The sequence below is a fragment of the Rhipicephalus sanguineus genome, chromosome 10 (genome assembly GCF_013339695.2).
Source record: "Rhipicephalus sanguineus isolate Rsan-2018 chromosome 10, BIME_Rsan_1.4, whole genome shotgun sequence".
NCBI lineage: Eukaryota > Metazoa > Arthropoda > Arachnida > Ixodida > Ixodidae > Rhipicephalus > Rhipicephalus sanguineus.
This window is the reverse complement of record NC_051185.1, coordinates 66,921,376-66,940,978: the sequence shown is the minus strand read 5'-3', so window position 1 is coordinate 66,940,978 and position 19,603 is coordinate 66,921,376. Positions and strand designations below refer to the sequence as shown.

Genomic DNA, 19,603 nt, shown 5'->3' with positions numbered 1-19,603 from the left:
GGAGGCGCATCATAGCAATGTTGAACAGGAGCGGTGATAACACAGCTCCCTGAGGGGTACCCCGTGTTCCCACAAGCGCGGGAAATACAAGCGCGCGATACTGGCCGTCATCAGGAAGTAAGAGCGCTCCACTAATCGTTGTGTCATGTTGGTCTCACCTAACATTTCGATGGTGCAACCGCGCTCGATACCGAATGCAGCGCTATCGCGTCAATTAAATGCCTTAAGTGATCTTGCGTGGATGTATTTCTTTTTAAAAGATAAATGTGATTTTATATAGAAGACTTGCGCACTGACTAGCTGCTATACGTGCTGTCTAATCTAATTGCACTCTTGCTCTAAATTTCTTGGGAGATGAGGAGAAACATTTTTTCAGACAGCAGGGACTACATGGAGGGCTTACGAAATGACTATTTACCACGCTATGTAGGCCAGTCGGCTCCATTGACGCTCCGCTACGCTCTTTAATCGTGGTCGGTAATCGTTTAGGGGACGCATGCTGTCGTCCGCATGAGCACAGCGTGCGTAGAACGAGCGTGTAAAGTGAAATATCCACAGCGGTGGCCGTTGGCAGCGGCGTCGACGCGCCTGTCACGGCTGCGCTACCCGTTGTTATCGAGGATCATTTAGAAATCATTCCGGAAATCATTCCAGTCCTACATTTACCGTAATTTCTCGATGAGTAGAGCCACGGCCGCTTGTTTTTTTATGTAGCGGCCGTGGTAGAGCACTGCTGTTGATTACACTGACATTTGAAGCGTTGTCAGACATTCACCTTTCACTCTGACATAAATTGTTATTTCCCTTAGTGTCCTCTTTAAGAAGCCCCAACGACGAGGTGAGATTTATTGGAGAACAACCGATCAATACTCTTCTCGATAGGTTACTTTCGGCAGAAACAACGATCTCCTACCTTATAATTAGCCTAGCATTTTCACTAACAGAACACGACCACTTTATCTCTAGGCGGGCACCACCCGAAGGAAGGAAATAAAGCTTTATTGGGCGAACGAGTTTGGGCCCTTCACGGGCCATGAACCACCGCACGGCCATCGCATTGCACGTATGTGTCCATAACACGCAGGGCTAGGGCACTGACAGTCCAGTTAACTCAGCGAAGCTGTATGTCCAGATCCTGCGACGCAAGGAGGGCTTCCTATGTACTGATGGCGGGCTTCCCCATGCGGGGAAGGATCGGAAGGGCAGCCAAAGATTGCACCCCGGAGATAAGGACGGATGTGGGATAGGACGAGACAAGCAAGGTGCAAACCGTGGCTTTAGCTTTGCCAATAATGCGTTTCGATAGCTTCCACTCCAGCATATTTTAGAGCGCAGCTCTTAGGCGCCCGTTCCTGCGTTGAGCGGCGTCGCCCTTGCCATCGTCGGCGTAACCGATAGAGCGAACGAGTACGAAAGAGAGCGAACACCGAGTCTGTCGATATCACGAGCTACTGGCATCTAACCTCGCTTTCTTTTTTCCGTCACGTGCGGTGGCCCCTCGGTCAGAGTTCGCGCGCATGCAGGGCTGGCACGTGCACTGCGGCTGGCTTCGCTTGTCGTAACGGGGCTGTCGGCGTTTCGCTTAGTTCGCGACGCCTGCAATGCGCAGAGTGGTGTGCGTAGCACTCGAGCGCTGGCAGTTTCTGTGGCTGTATGTAACGAATGCTACATTGCTACAACTGCGCGTATCCAAAACTCCAAACACAGTTGGTGTTGCCCAAGGTGGTGTTGCCCCAGTACGAAGCTGCACTCAGAATTCGCATTAGGCGCAGTATCGTAATTGTCGGTCAATTTTTTAATCCTCCTTGGTTGTTACACGGTGATGTACCGGTGGTGCAGCAAGAGCCTTCTGCAGGACATGATTTAAAGCCGACAGGAGAACTGCACACATTAAAAAAAATATCTTTTTTTTTCAAAATTCGATGTCAAACATGCGTTTCGCCATGCGATCTTTATGCGGCCGCTCAAGATGCTGACGATCGATAGAAAGAAGGTGACAACGCCGATGGCGGCCCAAAAGCGTGTTCTAGGAAAGGCCACAGTTTACAATGAAACTCTACGCTTACGCATCCCTTAGACAACCCAAAAAAGATATTTTGGGTTCGTCATCTCTACTTGTCACACATCTTCACCGAGTGGAATGGTCTCGTTCTTTTTTAAAACAAGCATGCCTCTAGCCTTATCTGGGACGGCTTAGGGCTCTCCCATAGTAGAGCCACAGAGACAAAACTTCGAGAACGCTTGAGCTTTGCTTTCAAGAGTAGAACGCGATAAATCGCCTAATTAGACCGTGTTCGTATCGCCTTTCCAATCGCTAGCCTTGCTTCGCTTCTCTGTGGAGACCTAAACCGTGCCGCACGGAAAGCCGGAGGGCGGACGCCCTCCGGCTCCGATATCCATGCATGCGGCGCGGCGAAACACGACCACACGGCGGGGCGATGCCGATTAAAAGCGCGCCCCGTGGGCCCTTTGCGCCATCTCGCGGGTGATAGTCGAGCGGCTGAAAAACCTCCAAGGTGTGGGTACCACCAACGCTAAATGGTGTATATAAATAGCTCGCCGTTAGTATGCCAGAGGATGTATGCGCGGTGGCCGAGCGGCTAAACGCATCGTGCCACGGAGCGAGGAGTCGCAAGTTCGAATCCCAGGTTCCACTCGAACCGAAAGTTTATTATTTCTTTAGTTGCATCTACCTCGAATTTTCGCTCACAACAAGAACGCCGACACCGGAATTTCTGCGAAACGAGCTTTTAATTTAAGCTATCGCGTTCATATGCTTAAGTAAAGAGCGGACACTCCTCGTAGGGTTCCGCGGCCGAGGTACTGCTGTGCTTTCAACGTCACGAAGCAGCTGGTCAGACCGCTAATTTCTCCCGAGATTTTGGTCGATAACGGTCATAAACAAATAAATTATGAAACCAAGAAAAATTTTCTTTCCGGTGCTGGGATTCGAACCCACGCCCTCATGCTCCGAAGGTGAGTGTTTTTACCACTGAACTATACGATTAACATGAATACGTGTGTATGCAAACGATATGAATACGTCGCACCCGCGGTTAAAAACAAAGGTAGAAAGAGAACACTTTCTATTATACAGACTTCGCTAAATTTTGTGGTATTGCACTAAACAGCCACTGCAGGACACGATGTGGAGCCGACATGGAGGATTGCACACATCAGTAAAACTTTTCCTTTGCAAAAACTTACCGCCAAGCTTGTGTTTCGGTGATCCTCCTGAGGGAACTGTTAGAGATGCTGCCCAACTAGTAAATGCGCGCATAGTTGCATCGCCTGGCGGGTGTTCAGACTTTCGCTTGCTCGGTCGCGAGACAGCTCGAGTGGCCACTCCTTACTAAATATATTTCTCGATGGTAGATCACTTAGAGCATAGGTCGGCAAAAAACAAATGTGGAGCTCATTCAGTCTCACTCATTGAATATATCTTGCAGTTACGGCTCACTCGGACTCTGACTCACCAAAATTTTCCTCAGCTGGTCTCACTCGTACTCAAACTCACCGAAATACTGCCCACTGGTACTCACTCAGACTCAGGGCTCGATCTGAGTCCGAGTGAGTCAACTCATGAGTCCTTTAGCATAAAATTAGCTTTTTTGGCCACTGTTTCAATGCTCCTTAACACCAATATCTCGCATAGTCGGTGCTCTACTTGGGGCCTTTAGATCTCGTATATTGAAATACGAATTATCAGTGTTTGCAATCCAGTAAGGACATTGTTATTGAACGAGACGACTCACACGAGTTATTTTTATCAAGAACTTCCCGCGAAAGAGCTTGCCGGGCAGGAAATCGAGGTATCTCCCCCCACCCCTCACGCGGATCGCCCGTGAAGGAGCGGGGGGGGGGGGGGGGGGGGCGTCCTCACGCGGTTCACGTGTATCCACATTCTGAAAACGTGTGTGTGGGCTAGTTTCACAAAGGGCTGGGCTGGTCTCAGCCAAGCCAACTGGTCTCAGTACTTCCAGAATGTGGGCTACACATTCACGCTTGGAGCGTGTGAATATGTCTGAATAATATGAATGCGTTGTACCAGCAGTGCAAAACGAATGTAAAAAGAGAACACCTTCTGTGAAAACAAGTGCGCAAAATGTATACCTCACCTAATTCAAGAGCATTCTTCTATAAATTTATTATGAAACATTGGCTGTTAGGATCTGGTTAACTGCCGTCTCTGGGATGTAGCTGAGACAATGGACCATTGCCTTGTTAGCTGCAAGGGCACCACGCTCTTCTGGGATGTCCTCCAGAGAACTCTGGAGAAAACATTTTGCCATTACTTCGTACACTGTTCGTTATCGTTTGCCAAAATCTGTTAAGTGCTGTTTAATATGTGTTTCCTCATTGGTACCCACAGTTTGTGGAAGACGCGCATACAAGACCGAAACGCAGAATCGACCATTTCTTCAGTCAGGCATTTCATTGGAATGGCTTTTTACCGAGAGGATATTTACGAGGGACTCGAAATTAGACCGGATTGGTACCCCATTTGATGCAGTGCTTGGCCATGCCATTTTTCTTGTGCACTGCATTATTAAGAACTCTTCGACAGTCAATTTCATGGTCTTCTTCGCGTGTTTACTAATGAGTGATTGCGCGCATATTGTCGCGATGTGATTGTAGCTCTGTGGGATACCATTCGTGCCGTTTGTATGGCGTAAGCGCATAGCTACGTTAAGCTCCTTGAGGAGCATCCCAGATTCACCACCGAATGGGGTTGTCCAGAAATTCGTCGAGTGGCGTTACCCGTGAATTCCGAAGAACACAATAAACAAATAAAATTACCTAAACATGTGGAGAGATGATGAGATCAGGATGTTCTAGAATGCCGGTGGATCTAGGCTTCCGAAATTTGCACGCCACTGCCCCGCCCGGTTACCTCTTTTCAGGTTTTATTGAACTAATGTCCTTTTTTAAAGCGAAGCGCGGGCAGGCTACCAAGAAGTCGCGCTCAGCGCGACGCAACCATGCACAAACCGGTTGCCTATGAGCTATTCCGCATCCCAAACAATTCACTCGACGTCATTCAATATGTTTATCAGGTGACCTAGTTGCTTCGCCATCCGGCTTTCGCTCCAGTACGGTATATGTGAAATCGAAGACGATGGAAATAAAGATTTTGGGAACCGATCTACTCCGAGAAGAAGTTTGAACTTCCCACAATATATTGTTAATTGGTTGATTAGTTTCTAAACGAAAGGAAATTTTACTGTTCCCAACGTGTCTTATCTACCACAAAATATAATCAGTCCAGAGGGGTCCCTCAAGGTTCCGTTCTCTCTTCTGCTTTATTTAATGTTTTATTAGGCTCAGTTTCGTAGCACAATAACGTTCAACTGTATGTATGTGCAGATGACATTGCGTTCTTCTCTTCTGCATGTGATATTCACGAATCGCATGCAACTTTACAGTCATATTTAGGAACTCTAAAATTATGGCTTGAACACATTCGAATGACCCTAAATGTTAGCAAAAGTTCCGGGATTGTTTTTCCTTTGAATGGTCTTATTAGCTTTTCACTTCAATATCGTCAAGAAATAATTCCCCAAAATGACTTCGATAAATATTTAGGTGTATTTTGTGATGAAAAATAAATTTGGCGAAGTCACATTGAGCAATTTAAATCTAAGGCAACACGCGCTGTTGGAATGATTCGTAAACTTAGTCAACACCCCTCTGGCCTACGTGCTACGTAGGGACAATCTAATTATGATTTACCGTATGTATGTTCGTCCGATTTTAGAATTTGGTTGCATTTTATTCTCTGGCGGCCAGCATACAAAATTAATCCCCGGGTTCTTTTAGAACGAGAGTCTCTTCGGAGTTGCCTAGGGGTACCGAAATTTACTGCGAACAGTGTTCTATATCAAAAAGCTCGAATCCCCACTCTAGCTTGCAGATTCCGCATTCTTACCGTCAAAACATATTTAAAAATTTACGCATCTTCACTTAGACGATTACAGTTTGTATTCGTTTCTGAATCGAGTACATTTTTTGATTAACCTTGGTCTCAGATATATAAATATCAAGTTTTGTTTGTCCGAAATCAGCTGGAACCTCTAAATGTTAACATACGCAGCATCAATTCAAATAACTCATTGGCCACAACTAAAAATTGAATTTGATGATATACTCCCGTCTAATTCCAAACTTCTACTTTCGAGATATTTAATAGGCTTGTTAGATCATTTACTTCAGTTGAGAATTGATAACGTTATTGCTACTGATGCATCCACGGGTGAAGAGAAAGCGGGAGTGGGCATTTCTCAGAGGCCTTATCTTGGTCATTCTCACTGCGTCCCCCGGATTATACTCCCATATCCGAAGCTGAGCTCCTAGCAGTTATTTTAGCCCTTCTAAACTTTCAGTAAATGATTCGGCAGTTGTTGTAAATACTGATTCGCTTTCCGTATGTCGATCTCTCTCTTCAGCTTTTCCTTCCGAGTCTTCTATTCTGAATGCTTTCACTTCATTAATCACTAAAAAACCTGCGTGCAGTGCGGTTGGTATGGGTACCAGGTCATCATGGCATATTTATAAACGAGATGGCTGATGCTCTTGCGCTGTGGTCTGTAGATGGTCCTGTATTAAGCATTGTGCCTGATACAGCTTTTATTACTTTCCGCAAATATTCCTTATTTCAAGATTCCATGAAAATTAAATTACCAGTTCAAGAATATGGTCATATTTCTTTTGCTTGAGATAATAAATGGAGTCCCACGAGCAAATTGGAAGTGTCTTTGGAAGTGTATACCTCCTCTTAATTTTTATTTATACAGGTCTGGTCTGGTGCTATCTCCTTTATGCTTTTACTGTCAAGAACTTGAGAAAACGTCGATCACTTTTTACTTACTTGCTGTCGTTTCACTAGCCTCAGGAAAAAACATTTCGAAATGTTATTCGCAAACTTAAAAATTTCTCTTAACTCTGAAAATATCCTTTCGCTTGGGCCACCTTCTCTGGGCCACAGGAACAGGAACGTCTGCTTAGCCGTATGCGAATTTCTTGTTAATTATTCCCAGTCAAAATTTGGTACATCGAGCTTCCTCTCGCTTATGGATTGTATTTCATAATATTGGTCTATTCCTAATTTTGTTGGTACATAAACTAATAATTCTTCAATTTTTCTACATACCCTAGACGACCGGTTAGTTCCTTTCCCTTCGTCTAAATGCTAAATTTCCCCTAACCGCCAGTTTCATGGCCAATTCCCCGTAGTGGGTAAGAGCCGAGAATCAAGGGTCAAGAGTTATCCCCAAGGATGCCGCATAAAACCAGCTAATGAGCTTAGAAGAAGAGGTGAATCATTTTTAGAGGGCTTCGAGAGACGCCGAGAACAAGACGCCGAGGCGCACTCCTCCGCCGACCGTCCAGAGGAGTGCGCCTTTTGCCAGGAAGAACCACCCACTCTACGCCTAAAGTCAGCGCCGTTACACTCATGCAAGAGAGCACGGTACCGATCAAAGCACATCGATGACGTTCATTTTGTTGCAGAGTATGCGGTATCGTTCATGCGCTGCGATTAAGATTTTTTTGCCTATCTAATACAAGGTAAAAGGAAAGGTTCCAGAAGAACTAAGCCAATTACTGTGTGACATATCTTTAAGATCGAAATCTCTGTTTTACTCCTGAATATGGCCTCCTGACTCGTGAGACATATAAGGCTTTCACTTTAATAATTACAAGCTATACCAGTATAATAGAACAGTGATTTGGGCAAGTTGGTTGGTATGCATCTTGAAAACAGCGCAGCAACACGAGGACGAAGAAAGAAACAACGGGACGGGTGCCGACTCGCAACTCAGAAGTTTATTAAGAACACATACTTTTAAACATGTAGATGTCACGTGCACAACGATGCCGTTAAACATAAACAAGGGTGAAAACCAAACATGTGCATTAATCCGTCTCATGGACATCAAAACCATGTGTGCGAAAAAATCACCAAGAAATGCCTGAAGATAGCTGAGCTCGCTATATGACATTTTGTGCATTAGCCACCCTTCAGTGTCATTGTTACAGAGCGAGGCGAGCTACCTTCAGGCATCTTTTGGTGATTTTTTCGCACGCATGGTGTTGACGTCCATGTGGCGGATTCATACACATATTTGGTTTTCACCCTTGTTTATGCTTAACGGCATCGGTGTGCACGCGACATCTTCGTGTGTAATAGTATATGTACTTCTGAATGGCGAGTCAGCGCTCGTCTTCTTCCTTTTTCCTCGTGTTGCGGCGCTGTTTTCGAGATGTATACCGGCATACTTTGCATCTCTATCGAGGAGATCTAAGCCACAAATAAACCTGTGGAAGCCGAACTTCCGACATCTGGTTTATGCTTTGCGTTTGTCAGTTCACATGGTCTCCATTGCTCTCGCAGGGGTGGCAGTCATCATGGGTGTCGTGTTGATCGTGGTGCTGATCGGGGTGTTCCTCTACGCCTGGCGACTGCAGAAGCGTCACAAGCACCAGAAGTTGCGCGAGGACATCTCTTACTTCCGCCAGGGATCCACCTACAGTCCCGCACGGCCGACGCCCAGGCGCAAGGTCAACTCGCCCGTCAAAGGTCTGTCAGCATAAAGTTAATTAAATTGAATTCTGGGGTCTTGCGTGCCGGAACCGTAACAGAACTATGAGGGACGCCGCAGTGGGTACCTCGTTTTTAAAGGGAACCTAAAAAGCAAAACGATTTTTCTGATATTAGTAAAGCACTCTTTCACGATACCAAAAACACTACGCTTGCTGCAAAAAGACGCTTAGTAAGCGAGAAAACGCGCAAAAACAAAACGTGGGTGGCGGCGCCACCTTGAAGTTTCCGCACCATTCGCCGTGACATCACATGTTTTGACGGTGCCTACTAGGGTCTACGCAGTTCCTAATCGGTAAAAATGAAGTACTGAAGATGTGCTTTACGAGTTCAATGTAATGCCCTTCGGCCTCTGCAATGCTCCCGCAACATTCGAGCGCATGATCGACACTGTTCTGCGTGGCCTCAAGTGGAAGACTTGCCTGTGCTATTTGGACGATATTGTTGTTTTCTCGTCAACGTTCTCTCGACACCTACAACGTTTGGAGGAAGTGCTGACGTGCCTTGCTAACGCTGGCCTTCAGCTGAACACGAAAAAGTGTCATTTTGCCAGCAAGACAATTAAGGTCTTAGGCCACATTGTGAGTAAGGACGGCATTCGTCCTGATCCCGATAAGGTTTCGGCGGTTCTTCACTTCCCTCGTCCCGAAAGGAGCAAAGATTTACGCAGTTTCCTTGGCCTCGCTTCCTACTTCCGCCGATTCATACGAGACTTTGCTTCAATAGCGGCACCTTTGCACAAATTACTCGGTTCTGGTGTTCCCTTTGATTGGTCTCCCGAATGTGAATCGGCGTTCAGCCATCTGAAAAACGCCCTCACGTCCGAACCTGTACTTCGTCATTTTGATGAAACGGCACCTACACTCCTGCATACTGACGCTAGTGGCCACGGCATCGGTGGTATTCTCCTGCAGCGAGATCAGTCATCACGTGAGAGGGTCGTCGCGTATGCAAGCCGCGTACTGACCAACGCTGAGAAGAATTACACCATCACTGAGCAGGAGTGCCTAGCTGTCGTTTGGTCGGTGCAGAAGTTTCGACCTTATTTATACATGGTCGTCATTTTACCATCGTTACAGACCACCATGCTCTATGTTGGCTTTCAACACTCAAGAGCTTATCAGGTCGCCTTGGTCGCTGGATTATCCGTCTGCAAGAATACCATTTCACTATTATCTACAAGTGTGGTAAAAAGCACCAGGACGCAGACGCGCTTTCTCGCTGCCCACTTCCTACGGCACCGTGCACTGGTTCTGTTACTAACTTCAGCGATGAATGCTCGGACGGTCCTTCCACGCATGTCTCTTCCACGCATGTCTCTTCCTTAGCCGCTCTTGACCAGATCTTTCCTGACGACCATGGCTCGATGATGTCTCATCAACTCGCTGACTCTTACTGTCGACGCATCATAGACCGCCTTCAGGGAAATTCGCGGCCGTCTAATGCCCGCCTTCGTCGACAGCTCACGCAGTTCAAGCTTGATAACCACATCCTTTACCGTCACAGCTATCACCCAGACGGTCAACGCTGGGTGCCCGTTCTGCCTCGCTCTCTTAGAGCTGATATTCTTAAGGCCTGCCAGGACGACATGACTGCTGGTCACCTTGGTTTCCAGAAAACGTATGACCGCATTAAAGGTCGCTTCTATTGGCCTGGCCTATCCACCAGTGTAGCGAAGTACGTCACTTGCTGCAACCTTTGTCAGCGCCGAAAGCTCCCGACATCACCTCAAAGCGGCGAGCTGCAACCACTTCAGTGTCCGTCGGCACCATTCGAAGTCGTTGGCATTGATCTGTATGGTCCTCTTCCCACGACTCCCACTGGTCATCGCTGGATAGTGACAGCTGTCGACCACTTGACACGTTACGCCGAAACAACCTGCGTGACTTCGTCGTCGGCTTCTGAAGTGGCTGCATTTATGCTTAAAGCCCTAATCCTGCGTCACGGTGCTCCTCGGGTCATTCTGAGCGACCGTGGTAAAGCTTTCCTTTCACAAATTGTTGAGGAATTGCTCCAAGCCTCCGGTACCACGCACAAGACAACCTCCAGCTATCACCCCCAAACCAACGGGCTAACTGAGCGATTTCATCGCACACTCTCCGACATGATAGCCATGTACATTGAGCCATACCACACAAACTGGGACGCAATTTTGCCATTTGTAACTTTTGCGTATAATACCGCCGTACAACGCACAACTGGCTACTCGCCATTCTACCTTGTCTATGGCCGATCGCCAACTTCCCTTCTTGACGTCTCTTTCTTGTCCGCCCCTGTCACTCCATCTGCATCTTCCTGTGAACAATATGTGTCCCGCATCCTCCACTGTCGCCAGCTCGCCCGAGTGAACACTGAGGCAAGACAACAGCACCGCAAGAGTCTCCATGACGCATCTCACAGTGCTGTGTTCTTCCACCCCGGCGACGAGGTGCTACTCCGGACACCAGTTCGCACTCCTGGCTTGTGCGACAAATTTCAATTTCGGTTTCTTAGCCTATACACAGTCTTGGAGCAGACCTCTCCCGTTAATTATCGCGTCGAACCTGTTATTGCTCCAACTGACCGGCGCCGTCGCGGTACCGAGATTGTGCATGTATCTTGCCTTTTAACAGGCGTTCTCCGTACCTTTAAGTTGCGGCCAGGATGGCCGCTTGCACGCGGGGGCAATTAGTGTGGGCATTTATCAGGCCCTTCTTCATCATCTGTACATTATCATCATCGCATGGTGTTCTTCATCATCTTCGCTTGTGGGTATATATCTTGAGCTTGTTCTGTACCTCGGATGTGTTCGGTTCCCTAAGGCTCGAAGGCTTATTAAAGGCGTGTCAACTGCGACGTCACAGTACATTGTTCTCTCTTAGGGGGCCATAGAGTTAATATACCAAGCGTGGGGCAATTTTGTTGAGCTAATGGCGCCAAAATACGATAAGTACACTTTGATATCCGTGACATAACGCGGGGAGATTTCGGCGCGAAATTTAAAAATGAAACTTGGAACTTGATTTTCTCCTCTATTAATAAACCTATGATGGTGAAATTAACAACATTAGAGTTCTCAGAGCACAATTTATCGATCTAAACCGATTCACTGTTTCTCTTTAGTGTCCCTTTAATGTCGACCACCTGGGGTTCCTTAAAGAAGCCCTGCAACACTTTGTGAGCATGGCCAGAAAAACGCTGCCGATCGGTAGTCGAGGCTCCTGAGGACATGTGGGCGAAACATTACAGCTCAGCACGCGGCCTGGAATTTACATTTACACCTAATTCTCAAAGTCATCTAGAAATCGCTCGCTCTTCTCTCGACGAATGATGCCATAAACCCAAATGACCCCGCCATAAACCCAAAGTTTATGGCCATTGACTGATCTCAGCGTCGTGAGATGTATAGTCACCGCGGCTGCCGCGGGTTGGCGCGACGTGCACGCTCGCTCGCTCGTGATAACACTGAAAGTAAGTCGCGCGCCCGAAGAAAAAAAAAACGAAAAAAAAATGAGCTCAAAGTAGTGATGCAGAACTATCGATGGTACTATCGATAGTTGAGTCACTATCGAACTATCGATGGTAAAAGATACTATCGATAGTGCTATCGATAGTAAGTACTATCGCTAGTTTAAAATCAACAGCGCGAACTCATTGCAGAAAAAAATTACATCACCTCCCACTAAAGGGACCCATGTGGGGATGCAAAGCAGCGCATGGGTCGACTTAAAGTTCCGTTCATCACAGGCACCTTGCCCGATGTTAACGCGTCCTTGCAAGTGGAGCACACTGTGAAATCACTGTTGTTGCTGTTGCTGTTACTCGTCCCGAACTCTTGTTGGAGCACGCCACGCGGGTTCATCACGCGTCTGCAGAATCTCGTTCCCCGACGCCATCACGTGATTGCTGAGAGAGTGTAAGGGGGAGAGGCCACAGCGTCTTACATAGCCCCTTACACAGGCCCGAACGCGCTAGCGCGTGCCAGTACACATGGTTTTGTCTGCGTTACGCCAAGCTAGGGCAGCATACGGCAGCCCGGGCCCCTAAAGCGCTCTGCACGTATCATCGTCAAGGCGGTCGAAGAACAAGAGGAGGAATACTTCTCCTTAGCGCAAGCGCGCGCTCAGATGGCTGTGCTAGGTGGTACAAAGCGGATGGTCGCCAATGGAACTACGGACACAGCCCCGAGCAACAGCTGCTTGGCATCTAATAAATTTGGTTCGCCGCGCGCGTGGTACATAGTGGAGCCGGAAGAGCAGGCTGTAGCGGAAAGGAAGCCGTTACATGGGGTAGAACTGCGCGGCTTGAGCTTTATATTGCATTTGATGATTTCAATATAAAAAAATAATCAAGAACTAAGTTTGTTAATTGTAAGTTGTAACTGGTTGCTTTTAAATATTAATTTATTGGTGGATATATGCCGCCATTTTCACTGCGCAAATAATTTCTCTCCATAAAAGTTTCCTTATAAATTAAGCGAAGCTGATAGTAGGCTATCGCGAATATTCTGGCAATTTGGCCAGCCAGCAACACCATAGTTATTCGCACTACTATGGACAGTTTGTCACGTTGTTGTGACAGTGAAGAATTCTGCAGCAAGACTGGGCAATACGAAGCTCCTTTTTTTTGTCGTACTTGTGCCTATAAAATCAAAACTCATAATACAAGCGATACACGCTGCGCACTGATTGCGGCGAGAACAGTCGCCGGCCGTCGAGTAATCTGATGACCGGTGGAACGCTTCGTCTTTTATACATCAGTCATCAAGCGCTCCAGCGTTATCGCTGGTGCTCGCGTAAGCTCTCGAATAAACTTGAATATTCGTGCCCGGCGTGTAATCTTAAAATGCCAAACAATCGCGAAGCTTCTCAAACATTGCGGCGCGGTCTGCGTCAAACGCAGCTAACAGTCTGTGGGTGAAACCCGAATACATCAAAACAAAGCAATAAACACGCCTGGCAATATTATCGCTAGTAATATTACCGATGGTACTACCGATTCGACTATCGATAGTTTGTCTACACTATCGATAGTTTCAAAGAAACTATCGATACTATCGATAGTCAATTTACCGATAGTTTTGCATCACTAGCTCGAAGTCATGCCGCGTGCGTGACGCAACTTCTTTCCCCCGTGCCATCTCTTCCTGCTTATCTTCCAGCGCGCTCGTGCGAACGAGAGAAGAAAGAAAGTGCTTACAGCGAGCGACAAATCCCTGCAACTGAGGGGCGCGCCAGTGGGGGGTTTGGGGGGGCTCCAGCCCCCCCAAAATTTCCGCCTGCCCCCCCTTTGCCCCCCCAAGAGCGAGCATAGTCAAAATACAATGCATATGTTCCCAGCCTCTCAGCCCCCCTGAAGGAACCCACTTGTCGTGGGTGCCCCCCCAGTAAAAAAATCCTGGCGCCGCCCCTGCTGCAACTCCGCTCGTAGTTAACGGGTTCTAAAACATTTTTCGGCAGTTGATTCGCGAGCCAACAAACTCTTTTAATGAAGCTATTTGACGATTGCCTGGAAAAGTGTTGCAATGCCCCTTTAACGTATTATCGCGATGAAAAAAAAAAAAACGCGAACAGTGTGGCTTCTACGCGCTCCGCTGTTCGCATTTATTTTCAAATGGTTGCAGCCTGGCTGGTAATGAAAATGCACTATAATAGACCTATCTATGGTATATTAAAGTACGACTCTAGCGTCTTTGCCACTAAGGTCAGGGAGCCATGAAAAGAAATGCAAACAGCGGAGCGCTAACGCTCTGCGCTGTTCGCGTTTTCTTTCCATCGCCCCTGTCAATCGAGCTCTTAAGTACACAGATGCTTTTGCATTTTGCCCCCAAGTAAATGCGGCCACCATGACTGGAAATCGAACCCGCGACCTCGAGCATAACAGCGCGACTCCTTGACCACTGAGCTACCACGACAGGTGGGGAACTAAACAAGCGGCGAAAGGCGGGAAAGTTGGTGCATGTCTCAAAGAAGGGATAAACCCTCATGTCTCGTGGCGATCGGGCTTCAACACACACTGACGTAACATTTCATCTTTTTTTAAAGACGGTAGTCTTTCTTGGGGAACTTAAACGCAGAAATTTTGGTCTGTCTTTCTGTTTGTTGGCACGTCACTCGATTCAGCCACCCGGCCAAAGTTGAACCACTTGCTTACCGCCCACCCATCTTGAACTGGTGTGGCTGTTCATACTTGTGAACGTTGTCGATCAAAAAGTACATATTACGCATATCTGAGGCGCAACATCATTAGGTAAGTATTAGGTGGTGTGTTCCTTTAATAGAAAATACATAGATACGCAATTTTAAAGACTTTAGTTTGTTAAGCTGCGCTGAAAATGCGACTGCGCTGAAACTTGTCTTCCTCCGTGCCCTCTGCGCAAGCTCATGTTGTGTTTCGGTTCAGTATTGCATTGTACGAATGACAGGGAGCGCCGCTCTGGCATTCCTGTTTTACTCAGGCGACGTGTAAATAAGAGAGTTTGTGGAGAGTACTCGTTGAGTGCGGACGTTTCTTCTCCTTCGGCGCATCGCGCCAAACCGTGTGTTCGGGCTGGCCGGCGTCCCCGCCGGTCGCGTTGATCACCGCCGGTCTTCGCCTGCCGCTCCGCCGGGACTACCAGCCCGCAACACAGCACTCATCTTTCCCGACGTATTGCCAGATGGCGTCCATATCTCACGCAGCGCCTCTTCTATTGGCCGCGAGATCGAGCGGAGTCGCCGCCTGGCGGCTACTGGCTGAAGCGCCCCTAGTGTGGATTGCTCCATGCGTCGTCTGCTAGCCGCGTTGTGTTTGCATGTGCGCGTACGTCATGCAGGGCCTCAAAAGGCGGTTTGTTCCGTTGCGTTGGTGCAACTTTAACCGCTCGTACGTATGCCTAACAACATGTAAAGAAGCATTTGACTTTGATCGACTGTATATGTACTGTAATAAGACCAGTGAGTGCACTTGTCCAGAGTGCTGTGTGTGGTCGTCGTACCGTCCGTTCACGAGAGTCATATCAGTGTAGGTGCCGCTCTGTGGTTCAAGCGCATTGCACAGTGCACTTGTTGTCCTAAAGATGAGAAGTATTAAATCTCATGTGAATATAGCCTTTTAGCGGCTCGGTGGTAAAAAAAAAAAGGCTCTCATGCAATTGCGCGTTGTGGTTAGGTGCATAACTTCGGGATTGTTGTTTATAGGTTACGCGACGAGCTTTAGTTGTGTACGGTCCTGGTCTCACTGCAGAGAAATATTTCTGTCAAGTCACGTCTGACACTTCGGTACTTAAATTGTCCCCTAAACAGAACAGAAAATGGAATGACACGGAAATTGCAAAACTGAGTTGCCTTGCGCAATTATAACTTGTGGCGAAATGTATACAAAGACACCCATGTACTTGCGAGGTAGCTTATGCCTGTCAAATTTGCGCTGTGGCAAGTTCAGTGTCGGAAGTGCGTCAGGCCTCAATCTCTTCCGCGAAAACCCTTAAAAAAAGAGAGCGAGCGAGAAAAATATATTCATCAAGACAAGCAGTGGCGATAAACTCGCTCGCGCATTTTCATCGCTTACGTGGCGTGTGAGGGCTCATAAAACGATACCCTTTACTATGCACCAGATCATGCGTACACACTTGCCGCGTTTCGGCGCACGTACTTGCCCTGCGGAATACTGAGAACTGTTCTCGCGGCCGTGTAAACACAATGGAACATGCGCGAACTACAAAAGGACTCGGGGACTCTCGTTTTAACAGACTCATAGCCAAGCGCGAACAAACTTTGCATTCACAGCGCAGACGGTACACGAATGACAAAGAATAAATTCCATGAATTAATTTTCTTCTTTCTCGATTGATTCTCGCTTAATTTTCCTGCGGAAGTGTAGGAAAATCAAAGCACAGGGAAGCTTCCCCGAGCATTCGCTTACTGCGACCGTCTTCACGCTCGTAGAGCAACAAGCATATAAATGCACACATTAGCGAAGTTATCGCTGACTACTCACCATTCTTTCTCGTCTGCGAACGCTTGAATGCACCGTCGTCGAAGTGCTTGCTGCACACCATCGCGTACTTGGAAGGCGTCTTGCCACTACGAAGCCTAACGAGCCACAGTCGGCGACGTTCCGCGTCGGTGGGATAAAAATGGAAGCTTATCCCTCGCTCTGTGCAGTATGTGCGGCATTGTGGCACCGAACAAAACCTCACCATCGATAACGAACAGTTTTCTGCGGGTACGGAACACAAAATCACGATGTGAAAACAGAAGCCCCGTGCACTTCTACACACACCACACGAAACTAGTATCCACACTAGCGGGGTGACGGTGCTGCCACCTATAGGTCGATCTCGCCGCGAATCGTCTTTACACGACATTTGCAGCGAAGCACGCAGATACGCGGCCAATTTTTTTTTTCATTGTAGGTCTGCGTTAAATGAACCGTAGCAGATATGTTGAAATGCCACAGAGCATGCTTAACTTACTTTACTTTAACAGCGTATTGTAGGACTGACAATTGGGCTAGTTGGTAAGGATTCATAATTACGAAACGGCGCGCCACGAAGTAAGACGAAAACACAATGTGCACACGAAACTCTAGCGCACCATCTATCGAAACACAAGCGTTCCCATCTATCGCCTTGCAGCACACTAAAATCTTGTATCTGAATGAGTAGAGGTTTTTTGGGTTTTTTTGTTTCTTTGTTTGTTATCTGTGTGTAGCCATGTGTGGGTATATACTTATGTTCCGCGCATGTGAATAAAAGTTTAGTTGAGAGTTCGGCGCTTGTCTTTCGTGTCCTCCTTCGTGTTCTTGTCTTACTTAGTGGCGCCGTTTCATAAATATTAACAGCGTATTTACGAAGCTAAGCTAAGCTTAGTTACGACTAAGTCGGCTTTAATTCTGCAAGGGCTCGCGTTCTCTTACGTAATGGCGAAAGAAACGGTTGCGTGACGAGCACGTCACAATGTCCTGACGCTCGTTCCGGCTGGATCAGGCTTCCGTTGTACTACCACATGAGGCCATAAAATTATTAGCCGCACTGAGGAAGGCATGGAAGATCGGAGTGAGTGCCTGAAATGCCAACATGTTCTTGTCCCACGTGAGCACTTTTTGCCACGCGACTTCATAACACAAACACGCCACGTAAAGCGAAACGGGTTTGTGTACGCACATTGTAATGAATCATTTAAGGTGTTCGGAAGAATAGCCGGCGTATTTTACTGTTTCCAGTCTTTGGACACCAAGTACTGTCATGCGAAGCGACAAACTTCTGTCAAAATACACCTAGCGATGCCTATCAACGCCCTTGCAATTGTCATTCAAGCAAACCGTAGCCGCAAACAGTATTGTCTATACCACGTCATGTAAACACCGTATGCGGCCATTTGGCTACTCTTTCTCGCTTCCTTTTGGCTGCGGCCTCTAGCGGCGGGCCCACAAGCTCGCTTTAGGTAGATAGTGATTGTAGTGGGCTAAGCGTTCTAATCACATCAAAGCCTACGTTTATGCTATTGGAATAAGTGCGAGCTAAAGTTGCGAATACACTGAATAGGCGTCATGTGATCTCGAATATAGTTTGTAATATTAATATCAGCAGTGCTGCTGATCTCGAGGACTGGGATTTTATTCCATGACTCGGCACCCACATTTCCATGGGGGCGAAAAGCAGAGAACCCGTGCAATAAATTTTGGTGCACCTTAAAGAACCCCAGATTACTCAGAATTTATTCGGGGTTCCCCACTACGGCATGCCTCATAATCATATAAATGATGTCCTGGTTTTTACACGCAAAAAATACATAACAAATTAATTTTTATTTGTTTAATATCTGTGCATTAAACAGTACCACCCCACGATAACGTCAGGGACTTCCTTGCGTTCCTATTTCTCGTTGGTTATGAGCTGCTCTTTGAATGTATTTTTTTTTCCTGCTTATAATCTATTTCACAATTTTTCTGCTTCATTATCAGCTGTCAGCTTCAGCAGGGTGAACAGCGATTACCAGCCGGTGCCTCAGACAAAGAATGAAGTGCTCTCGTCGACGCCTCGCAAGTCGCTGGAGATCGTGATACCAAAGTCTCTGCCTCTGGCCAACGCGACCCCACCGAAGCCTATTCTGAACAACCGAAACTCGACCCCAGCAGTGTCGCCCATCGTAAACGGCCTAGGTAAGGAGGACGCCAGATTTTTTTCATTATCATGTTGTAATACGTGGACAATCACAGTGTGTAGACATGTCGTGCCCGAACAGTGTTCCGGACAAGAAAAGGCTATAACATTTTCACCTTTATTTTTGGCCATCTAGAAGCGTATACGTTCTCTTCTGTTCTGTCAGAACTTAATTTCAGTGAAGAGATTGCAGTAGTAAATACCTCGGGTATTCCATTTATTTATGTTCTACAGCAAAAAAAAAAAGGAAATACGAGAAAGGAACGAGCGGTAATCTAAAAATAAAGCAATAGAGAAGTAAAGAAATTAACTAGCAAACTGAAACAAATAAAGAAAATAACATGGCGATATGAAGTTCAGTGGTAAGTGTTTACCTTACAATGGAACCTTCAAAAGCACACATTTATATCTATGTTGTCGAGATTTGTACAATACTCAACGCAACAGTGATATTGCTATGGAGAAATGAAAGGTGAAGGCGCTTAAGGAAGAAAATCGGAAGAAACTGGCTGGTGTGCGATCGTGTTCTTCAGCCATCTTGACTCTTCTTACTGTACTGGTATACATCCTGTAAATACAATCTGCATGTACTTACAGCATCTCCGCAGCAAAAAGATTTGAATGTTGATGATTAACCTAACTAATCACTTGGTACATAGTCTGTTGTACTGTCTGCAGCTGAAACTTTAATCCAGCGTATGAGAAACGCCACGTTTCGGCAATGCATTAAGTTTTCTTCCCTATAAAGTTTTGTGGCATAACAATCGCCTAGCACATCGCATATGGTCGTAATGAGAGCGCTGTACTCTGGCGTGTAACACTGAACGCTAAAAGTATGTAGTACATGCTTCGAGTATAGTCGACCGTCTTCGGCCCTTCCT

The 19,603-nt window shown here is 46.9% G+C and overlaps 1 protein-coding gene across 6 annotated transcripts in view; it reads left to right on the top strand.

Moving 5' to 3' along the window:
* Window positions 1-19,603, top strand: part of LOC119372051 (axotactin) — a 241,583-nt gene that overhangs the window by 206,930 nt on the left and 15,050 nt on the right. For all 6 annotated transcript variants that reach the window (XM_049419694.1, XM_037642504.2, XM_049419696.1 and 3 more), the window contains exons 31-32: window positions 8,393-8,578; window positions 18,524-18,721. In XM_049419694.1, the coding sequence (XP_049275651.1) occupies window positions 8,393-8,578; window positions 18,524-18,721 (384 nt within the window). The remainder of the gene's footprint in view (window positions 1-8,392; window positions 8,579-18,523; window positions 18,722-19,603) is intronic.